This window comes from Pleuronectes platessa, chromosome 21 (genome assembly GCF_947347685.1).
Source record: "Pleuronectes platessa chromosome 21, fPlePla1.1, whole genome shotgun sequence".
Taxonomy (NCBI): Eukaryota; Metazoa; Chordata; class Actinopteri; order Pleuronectiformes; family Pleuronectidae; genus Pleuronectes; species Pleuronectes platessa.
In genome coordinates, this window is record NC_070646.1 from 708,628 (window position 1) to 719,361 (window position 10,734).

Genomic DNA, 10,734 nt, shown 5'->3' on the forward strand with positions numbered 1-10,734 from the left:
AACTTGCTCATTGAAGATTCTCTGAAGGAGCCGTTACAGATCCTGGAGCTTCTGAAGACACATCGTGAAATTCTTCCTCTCGAACTTTAGACTCAATAACTTGATCAAATCAATCCAAGCAGGTTTGAACGATGCTGTAACTATTAATCTACCAATGAAACCACATGAGAACCATTACTTCAGAATATAATATCCCCATTAAAGATATTGTAGAGGAAACTGAAGTTGTGTTCACAAGGAGACGGAGAAAACAAGTTGAGAAAGAACTCATCATCATCATCATCATCATCATCGCTCAAACATCTTGATCCCTGTTCTGTGAGTGAAACACTGCATGACTCAATCTGCTGGCCCTGTGTGTGTCTCTCTCTGTGTGTGTGTGTGTGTGTGTGTGTGTCTGAGGCCCACTGGAGCAGAGGTGTTATATAACACTTCATTTAACAAACTGAGCTCTGAGCAGGTTCATGCTGCAGGTCACCTGATGTGAGCCAGCACCATGTTTTAACACAGAACATCTATAAACTAAATTCATCTACTTTTATATCTACTGTTCCTCTATTGAGATTCTAACGTCTACTTATTGTAGAACCTAGGTTCAGTAGTTGTGTGTCTAAATGTCCATATTAGAAGAATAACATTTCCCAGCTGGAGAAGTTCAGTCCCCCCCCCCCCCCGACCTCACGGGGGTGAAGCAGTGACCCAGTTTGTCCTGATTCACGAAGCAGATTTTCTTCCACGACTCTTTGCTGCTGACTCCACGTTTCTAACAAATCATCCGCACATCATTTTTATAATTTGCCGTCCTCCTCCCGGTGTCTGGATCCTCCTCAGATATCTTCAGTCCAGACTCTCTCTCCACACGAGGAGCCTGTGACCTCGCTGGTTCTAACCCATGTGTGACTCAGCGTTCCTGGAAGGACCCGGAGGGAAACATCAGCTTCGTTGATTTTCGCTTGCGGGAAACTCATGAGCAGCATTTTCCTCTTGTCATTGTTACCTTCATGAAATATCAATAAATCAGCTTTGTCAATATGCTTCAGTCAAATCGGTGACGAAAGATTTTTCTGCAAAATACTCACTGTTGAAATGTACGTCTGTGCAACAGTATGAGGCATAAACAGTTACTAATACATAAAACAGTACATTTAGCATTATAAATATATTTTTATTTGTTATTTACATTAGTACAGTTATTAAAATCATCCATATCACAGGTCAAGTCATTTTAAAGTTTACATTGCAAGATACGCTTTATGTTACAGACATTAAAACATTACAGTGTCATATTAAAATAACATTTTAATCAGTTACAGCCTCTTTGATACACTCTTTGAATTCAGACCTGACGATCCTGAACCCAGATCAGTGCAGTAACAGTTTATACTGTGAAGGTGAGTGTTGTTATTGTGTTAGAACTGCTGAGCATCCAACACCACTGCCATGAAACCTGCTCCTCACGTTTCTCTGCAGTCGGGCTCTGACTGAACGTTTTACTTTATTTTCTGTCTTGCTAATTTAAATATTGAATTTCTGGAGCTGGAACTTCTTTGTTTCTGAAGTTGAAACTCTAACAACATCTCAAGCTGATGAGACAATCTGTGCATTGAGGACTTTCACTTCACTACAGATAAAAGACACAAACCGTCACAGACACACAATCTTTAGTGGTGGTGATGTTTTTTTTTCCATCTACTGAGAAACTTTTGGTTTTACCTTCAGCAGATTATTACAGTTATTGAGTTAACGTCCATATTTCCCTTTGGAGCCTTAACTGTGTCTTTGTTAGTGCCTGCATGCTTCCTGCCCTGCCCCCCCTGATGACACTAGGGTCTGAGGAGCAACAGGGGCAGCGAGGTCCCAGGTCACATGATAAGTTAGTCTGTTAGCAGCTCTGAGATCAGTGCATGGCCGGAGTCGGAGCGCTCGGCTCCTCAGGTCCGCTGGCCGCTGCGCCTCCTGCTGAGCTGCTCCTTCCTCCCTGGTTAAGAGCCACCAGCGGCAGAGCGCTCAGCAGGGCCTTCTCCAGCTTCTGCTCCAGAGCGTCCAGGCGACGGTCCACGTGCTCCTTCAGCCTCCGCTCCATCTCCTCTAGACGCCGCTCCATGGCTGAGTCCAGCTCCCTGTGGAGCGGGGGCACAACGGGATAACACTGATTTGAAAAGGAAACTATATTCAGAGAAAGAGTTCAGTTCCAAAATGAGCACAACAATCATGGATCTAAACTAAAATAAATATAAAGTGACCTGTTCAAGATAAAACAAGACAAAGACAAATGCTTTCATCATTTATAATCATCAAATACCAGTTTGATAACCTCAGTTCATACATCCACAGAAAACCTGGTCTGAACAGGAGCGTCAGGTTCTGCTCTATTTCTCAGAAGCTGTTCACTCCGGCTGCCACTTGTTAAAGCTGATCATAAATTGACTCTGTGACTTTAGGAGGTGATAGAAAGCTGAGCAATGAGAGACCACAACTCAAATATAAGCACCAGCACTAAGTCAACCACCCACAGCGATTCTGACCATCTTCCTCCTTTAACCTCAAAATCCTGCTGCAGCCGGGCTCCTCATGAAACTCTCCGACAGCCGAGCTAACGGTGGATCCTCAGAAAAAAGATTCACACAACATCTCTTCTTCCAGCTCCTCAAACCTTCCAGACACTACAGAACTCTCACTGTGAAGGAAACTGATTTAAATTACTAACTTCACTAAATGCAACCTCGTGCATTTGTCAAAGTTATTCTGGGAAACGTAGGAAACTGAAACATTTTCAAGATACTGAGGTTATTATAAAATCAGTTCATGAGAACAAAGTGCTATCAGCAGCTTTGAAACAAACAACACTCTGTGCCGCCAAACCTTTTCTCATGAAAGATATCAGATTTCCTTCTGTTCTAGAATCAAACTGTAAATATTTCCGCGGTGGATAAGATGACGGATGTGTTGTGGTGAAGACGTACCGCTGAGCCGCTGTCCTCTCTGCTCTGTGGAGTCAGCTGACTCTGGGTCAGCCCACATGTGCTGCTCTGACAAAGAGACTCATTTATCAAACTCGTGGCTCCGTGTCAAAAAGACATTTTTTCACTTTTCCAACTAAGATCAGCTGTAAATCAAGTGAGCTCATTCTGGGCCTTCTCATCAGTATCAGCTCAATCTGTTACTGATTCTCTCGTGCTGTGTGTAGCAGTCGAACCAGTCACACATTCAGTGCTAAGAAAATAACCTATTGTCTCAGTGTCCATCCTGCGTGGAGACCAAGCACTGACCCAGCCCGGATCACTCTGTGTATTTGAGTCTGTCCGTCCTTCACTCACCACAATCGGTACCAGAACGTTTTTTCAGAATCAATATGAACTTCAGTGATTATTTTCAATTTAGTTTCACTCGATGCTGAACTGTGTCTGAATCCAGATTGAGGAGTTTGAGAGTCACAGCGGTGTCACTTTAAAAGTCCTCAAAACAGGAAGTTGACTCAAAAATTTGTGAAAACTAAATTCGATCACAGCATTTCTGACATTTGCTGTCAAGTGAGTGTTTAGCTAGAGGATCCAAGCAGTAACATCTTTCTGACACAAGGTGGAGCTAGATCCTCAACATGGAGCTCCTACCTGGACCAGAGGGTCAGAGGCGAGTGTGAAGTCAGGATGAACCCATAGTTACTCTGAGCAGCCGCAGCGAAATGATATCAAAACAAAAAACACATGATCCATACAAACTTAAAGTGAATGTAGTTGAATCGTCGGGGGGGGGGGGGGCTCAGTGAAATCCTCTCACCAGCTGCCGCTCCTCATCTGCCTCTCCTTCTCTGCGGCAGCATCATCCAGTCTCAGCTGCGTCACCTGACCACAGACGCTCTGGAGCACGGGCAGGAAGTCAGGGCCCGAGGTCAGCGCCTGTCCCTGTTGACCTTTCAGGAACTGTGACATCATCTCTGCCAGGTGGGCGTGGTTCACCAGGCTCCTGTCATCACCGCTGGCTAAAGACAGGAGAGGATTGGATCCAGCTGATATGGCTTGTGGACCATAAGCTGTGAATGATCTCACTTTTTCATCTCATCACAAACTGAAACTCTTTTCTGCATTTAGATCAAGTCAGAAACAATGGACCTCCACACTGGACACAGATCTACTCCCTGTGGATTTCCTCCTGCAGTCTTACTTCTCTCTTACCTGAGTTCTCAGTGGTGATGTCAGACAGCACGGAGTCTGGAGAGGAGGTGGAGCCCACGGACATCGCTCCGTTCTCAGACACTGGAGTTCCGTCTGCAGGGCTGATGAAGCCCAGTGGAGGCTGAACACAGAAACATGAGGTAGCAGTGACAGAGGGACCACACGTGGGCATGAGAGCAAACAACAGCACGGATGAGACTGATACCGTGGATTCTGCAGACTGGTTCTGGTGGCTGACGGCTGCTGGGGAGGTGTTTGCTCCTCGAGCCAGGAGAGACAAAGCTCCACCCCCCATCAGGAGAGGCAGGAAACCCCCCAGAGAGCTGGTCTGGTTCTGGAATGAGACAGAATCCGTTGGTTTAGTCTTTAACTCATGTTAATGTTGAGATTACCTGTGATCACCTGAAATAACTCATTGCTCCTTTATACCCACCTTTTGTTGGAAATGGACCATTTCCATGAGGTTCTGTGCTCCAGGTGAGAGGCTCGTTCCCATCTCTTCAACCAGACACTGCACCTGCTCCATGTCAATGCCGGGGCCACGGACTGGGCCGGGCTGCAGCCGCTGAAGACCCACGAGGACTCGACAGACCAGGACACTGCTTCTACCGGCCAGGGACAGCAGCTAGGACACAGAGACAGATGATTCAACTCAGTCACATCTAGTTCTAATTGTAACTGGATGAAAAACGGTCGCTATTAAAAAGGTGTCTCAACAGTTTACATGACGCTGATGATGATCTTTTTGTGAGTGTAGCTCACCTTCACTTCACAAGCAGAAGATGGGAGATCCAGGATCAGCTGCTTCCTGTAGAAAGGTCCTCTGTCTTCACTGCAAGAAGAAAGTAGAAGAGAAGCTGCTACAAACACTCATACAGACATTTATCAGAACAATCATTTATCACACACTCAACTGTATTCAACATACCTGTCCGGCTGGATGCTCTCATCCCTCTCCCCCCGAGCCGTTCCACAGTATTCTCCTATCTGGTTGTACAGCTCCATGGTCCGAGCCTCGCTGATGACCAGCAGGCGGCTGATGGCAGCAGAGGAGCTGCAGCAGAGTGTCAGGACACAGGGACACCCGTCCTCCGTCTGCTGCAGCAGCACAGGACTGCACCAGAGAGAGAGAGAAGTGTCCATGTGCATTTAGATCAGGCTTCTCTGCCTCTTAGGAAAGATGGTGGTGACATACACAAACAATTCCTCAAACTTCTCATAGCAGCTGAATCCTTCTTACTGGTTTGTCTGGTCTCCCTGGGACAGACCCAGCTCCTCGTCTCCATCACGGACGTCCACAGGAAGCAGGACATCAGCCAGGTGACGTCCTGGAGGACAGACCCAAGCAGCTCCGCTCTTCACTGAGACGTCCACCATGATGCTGCTGAGGCCACAGGGAGCGTAACCTACCAGGAGACAAGGTAGGAGACAAGGTAGGAGACAAGGTAGGAGACAAGTTCAATCAAAGGTAGAAGCTCGGAGACAAGGCTGCATGAAGTCAGGACAGAAGATAAAGTAGGAGAATAAACCTTCAGCCCAAACATTACAGATTTATACGTCAAACAAACAATACAAGTACAAGTACATATACAACGAAATGCAGTTTAGCATCTAACCAGAAGTGCAAAAAAATGCAGTAAAAGTGCATAGTGGAATATGTAAATAAATAGAAAGTACAGTTAGAAATATAAATGGAATATGAACAGTATTAAGAGGTAAGGTATGATATAAGAATGATGAATACACTATGAGCAAGATACATATTTAAATATGAATACACTATAGGTGGGGTAATACAGTAGTTGAAAAAATAACTCTAGTGCAAATGTTCAGTGAATCACTTTTCTAGAATCTTGATTTTCCTTTTATACTTGATGCATAATTTGAAAAACAGATTCTCACACTTGAGTGTTGAAGAGACGTCACGTTGGTTTTGTTTGATGTGGAGATGAACAGTTAAATATTCATAATGAACTCGGTCGCATTTACCTTCAGGTCGCTTCGCTCAGCTCGTGTCCCTCAAGTTTCTGATTTGTCTCCTTCGCATTTCTTCAAACTCATTAAAAAAACCGTGGATCCAACTCGTATCGTGGAATTTCGGTAATAACCGAACGGTGGATTTTAACGGGAATTAGCTGCTAACGCTAAACCTACGGGCCGGCTCACAGCAGCAGCCGCGTCGCTGCGCCTGATGACGCGTTGTTGTGGCGTGACGTCAGTAAGCGGCGACTCCTGAAATGACAGTTGACAACACTGAGTAAGGAGAAGCGTCTTTATCCCAGTGAAACGATCAAAGTGTCGTAGAACGTGCGACTCAAGCGACTCGTGGGGTTCAGTCGAGGAGTGTTAAAGCTCCGCAGCTTTGTTATGTCTGTAGATCCTGAGGCATGGAGACATTTGGTTTGATGCTTCGCTCCTGTTCGGATTCTTCTAACTGATACAGATGATCAACTGTCTCTGTGGCAGACGATGGACTTCACGGAGTGCTACGGAGACACCGTGTCCAGTGTCGCCTCCGCGGCCCGGTCCGGCTGCAGGCACCGGCTGAGGAGGCTGATCCAGGGCGGCCACAGCCTGGACTGTCGGGACAACCGCGGCTGGGTCGCGCTGCACGAGGCTGCAGCCGCTGGAAGCGACGGGTGTGTGCAGGAGATGCTCGCTGCTGCAGGCGGTGAGACCAGGAGCCCGGTAACAGCTGTTCAAACTCCAGAGGCACTGATTCCAAAAGAAATAAAACTGAGAAATGCACCAAATCCTGAAGTTCAAGAGGCTCAAGGTTCAAGAGGTTCCAGAGTTGTATTATCAAATGCACAGGGATAACAATTAACAAGTCGCTGGCAATGAAATGCTTGAGTCACAGGCTACCTTCTAACAATGCTCAAGAATAAAAAAATGTTTTGAATAAAATAGTGTAAAATAGAATAATAAAAATTAAAAATATTAAATAAATTTTTATCTAAATAAATATATACAGCTGAAGAAAGAAAAAACAGTAGTGCAATTTTGTGCAATAGTGCAAATATGCCAGGGTGCTTATTTAGTGGAGTTATTGCAGTTGGTGGGAGTTTAAAAGTCTTATGTCCTGGGGGATGAAACTCTCTGAGCCTGGTGGTGCGGGCCCGGAGGCTGTGGTACCGTCGGCCAGACGGCAGCAGGCAAAAATGTTTATTGCTGGGGTGAAAGGAGTTTTAGAAGCTTTAGTGCCAGAGAATGTTTGGATTTCTTTTAACTGCCACTGAACAAACTGATGAATGAACCTGTCTCTAATGTTTACTAACAGGAAAGTTAGTAATCAGCCATCAAAAGAACCGACTGAACGATGACTCCCTCTCTCCTTTCAGTGCTAGTTTATGAATTTGTTGAGAGTGTTGAGAAACAACAGTTGAGATGATTCCTTGTGTGTGGAAGCAGGAGGCTCCTCCCGTGGCTGCCGTGCGTACGTGAACTCCCTGACACATGAGGGGGAATCTGCTTGTTACCTGGCGGCACAGCGTGGACACCTGGCGGTGGTCCGACTCCTCCTCAAAGCACATTCCAACATCAACCAGCTAACCAATGACTCGTCCTGTCCTCTGTATGCAGGTACAACATGAGAACAATATCAAACTAATGTGAATTTGATCCATTGTATTTTGTCTTTGTGTTGGTAATGTAAAACTCTCTTGGATTAATTCATCTCTAGTATTTATCAGTTCCTTATTTCCTTCAGCCGTAGATGGGGGACACAAGGAGGTTGTGGAGCTGCTGGTTCGTAAAGGTGCAGAAGTCAACAGAACACACACGCCGTCATGCTGGACCTGCCTTCATCAAGCTGTTTTCAAGGTTATTGTTAAAATCACAAGCACACACTCAACTCTGTGTGTTGTATCTGAACTAGTAATGAACATAAAGCTTTGCTCCCCAAGGGTCACAGTGATATTGTGCGCATTCTGGTTAATGTCTGCCACCTGGAGGCGCTAGACGACCACGATATCTCGCCTCTGTTTGTGGCTGCTCAGTATGGGAAGCAGGAATGCCTTGAAATTCTCATTAATGCAGGTAAATAGTAGTTTTTTCCTCATTCCTCTGTAGGTGTACTCATTTATTCATTGCTTCAATATGTAGCAGTGGACAGCTGCTCTCTCTGCCCCTTATCTCTTAAAACAATAAAATAAAATAAAATAAATCAGAATTGTGTTTGATTTGTTTCTTGTTTTACTCTAGGTGCCAATGTGAACATCCAGGCAGCTGATCTAGCCACGCCCCTGCTGATTGCCTCTCAGGAGGGCCACCAGGCATGTGTGGACTTGTTGTTGGACCACGGGGCCGATCCTAACAAAGCCTGCAGTGATAACTGGCCCCAGCTTCCCATTCACGCTGCTGCTGAGTTTGGTCATATTGGGTACTGAACTTTCTAAGTGATGTGTTGTTGGTCAGTATAGTACAGTGGCTGAGGGGTAGAGCGGGCGTCCTCCAACCTGAAGGTCGGCAGTTCGATCTCCAGTCTTCCCCATCTGCATGCCGAAGTGTCCTTGGGCAAGATGCTGAACCCCGAACTGCCCCCTATAGAACAACAAAGTGCTGCTAATAGATGCACTGTATGACTGTGTGTGTGAATGGCTGAATGTAAAACTGTACTATAAAGAGATTTGAGTCATCAAGACTAGACAATCATATATAAATATAAAACCAATAACCATTTTACCATTTGTATCAGAGTAAAACCATGAAAAAGAAGCAGCATCACTGGCTTTTAAACTAATGATTCTTCTCTTTATTGATTTGACAGCTTCAGTATTTTATTGTCTAAGACATTGAGTTTACAGTGATAAAACACAAGGAGAGAAACAAATTATCTTTATTGAGAAGCTGCAACCAAAGAATGAGATGAATCAGTTTTCATCGCTTTTGAACTATTTCGTCTCATTGCTGTCTTTTATATTTTCTGATTCTAAACACATCTTACGGTTTTATGATGATACTGTATCCATGTTTTTTTAAACCTTTTGTAATTCTGTTGATGCAGTGTCCTCAGGAGGCTGATTGCTGTGACGGATCGTGTGTGTGACCGTGATGATAACATGGTGAGTCCTTTGTACATAGCCATCCACAGCCATCAGAGCAGCTGTGTGGAGCTGCTCTTAAGGGAAGGTTACAGTCCAAATGCCCAAGACTGCACACGAAGCCTGGGCCTCTCTTCCCCACTCTCCTTCGCCTTGTGCCATTCCTCCATCCAACCGTACAGGTTTGTACAACAGCAGATTGAAACCACTCACTCACTCTCCAAACAAAGAAAATACAAATAAAACATGTTTAAACCTGTTGATCATGATTAAATCTCTTCCAGTGAATCTGTGAGGTTGCTGGTAGCTGCTGGTGTCTGTTTGGCTGAGGAGACCTGGGTTCATGCCTTGGCCACAGATAAAACAGACCTGCTGGAGCTGATTCTGGAGCACAGATTGATCCCTCGACCCGACACTTTGACCCGACACTGTTCTGTAGAGTATCATCCTGGGAAAACTGTGTTAACGCTTCAGGAACTGAGGGAGCTGATCTGTGTGGCACTCAGCCAGGTACGTTTTGCTGCCTGCTGGCTTCCCCTGCTTCTGAAGGCAGGACTGGATCCTTCTCTGCTGCTTCAACCACACATGTAAGGTTCTCCACTCACTCGGACACATTACAGGACAGTTATTAGAGGGAGGTTCTTGACCAGTGTTCCTTTGTAGGTTGGAACATGCAGACAGTGATGCGTTGAACCACCTCCTTCAGTTTGTCAACTGGTCAACTTTGTCTGCTCCTTTAAAACAACTCCTGTCTCAAAGAAAAGCGGAAAAGACCTGGGAACCATTTCCAGATTTTGGTACAATCTCAAAATAAATACTTACAATTTGCTTCTACTCTGTAGTAAACTTTAGATGGTTACTATTTTGCTTGTCTTTCCTTCCTCCAGATTCCATCCCCCATCTTTCCCATATCTGCCGGCTGAAGCTCAGGGCAGTGCTCGGACCAGATCGACTGATGAGGACCAGCGCCGTCCAGCAGCTCCCTGTTCCCTCCCTTCTTCACAGCTTCCTTCAGTTTAGGGACGTCCCAGAAGCTTCCCTCTCCAGCCCGCCGGCATCACCACTTTTAGATCGAATATGGGTTTTCCAGGGTGCACACCAACATAGACATGTTCTATGACCCCCATGTTGTCAAAATCATCTTGTTTCTCACAGTTTCACACACACTTACATTCTAACGGCTTTATGTAAATATATTGAGATAACAATGTTTTCCTTTGAACCGATGTTGCCTTAAGTTGTTATAAATGTTTAAGACTGAAATAAATACTTTGTCCAAAGTCTGTTCCTGAAAATGTTTGATTATCTCCAAAAGAGAACAGTAGCTTCTCCTCCAGTGGAAAAGCAGCATCGTGAAGCTTTAAAGGTTTTTATTCCAACATTATTTCCAGTATGAGTGAGTAGCGACATCATGGGACCAGCACTGACTGAAATCACTCACATGTATGAGAACATGACAGGAAGTAGAGTCAGTCACATGATCACTGTCAGGATTTTATAATTATCGTTTTAATTGCGAT

General features: G+C 45.1%; 2 protein-coding genes across 2 annotated transcripts; one reads left to right on the forward strand and one right to left on the reverse strand.

The window, feature by feature from the left end:
* Window positions 1–1,144: 1,144 nt before the first annotated feature.
* c21h10orf88 (chromosome 21 C10orf88 homolog) lies at window positions 1,145–6,360 on the reverse strand. Its single transcript, XM_053414419.1, has 9 exons — window positions 6,162–6,360; window positions 5,413–5,578; window positions 5,101–5,286; window positions 4,935–5,004; window positions 4,606–4,797; window positions 4,378–4,506; window positions 4,173–4,293; window positions 3,778–3,979; window positions 1,145–2,120 (listed from the first exon to the last, which is right to left on the reverse strand). The coding sequence occupies exons 2-9, from the start codon at window positions 5,547–5,549 to the stop codon at window positions 1,898–1,900; spliced, it is 1,260 nt and encodes a 419-aa protein (XP_053270394.1). The 5' UTR covers window positions 5,550–5,578; window positions 6,162–6,360; the 3' UTR covers window positions 1,145–1,897.
* Window positions 6,361–6,397: 37 nt separating this feature from the next.
* asb3 (ankyrin repeat and SOCS box containing 3) lies at window positions 6,398–10,494 on the forward strand. The gene is made up of 9 exons (XM_053414420.1): window positions 6,398–6,843; window positions 7,584–7,754; window positions 7,882–7,994; window positions 8,078–8,210; window positions 8,376–8,553; window positions 9,178–9,396; window positions 9,499–9,801; window positions 9,878–10,011; window positions 10,102–10,494. Exons 1-9 carry the CDS (start codon window positions 6,642–6,644, stop codon window positions 10,332–10,334), a joined length of 1,686 nt encoding a protein of 561 aa, XP_053270395.1. The 5' UTR covers window positions 6,398–6,641; the 3' UTR covers window positions 10,335–10,494.
* The last annotated feature ends 240 nt before the right edge of the window (window positions 10,495–10,734 follow it).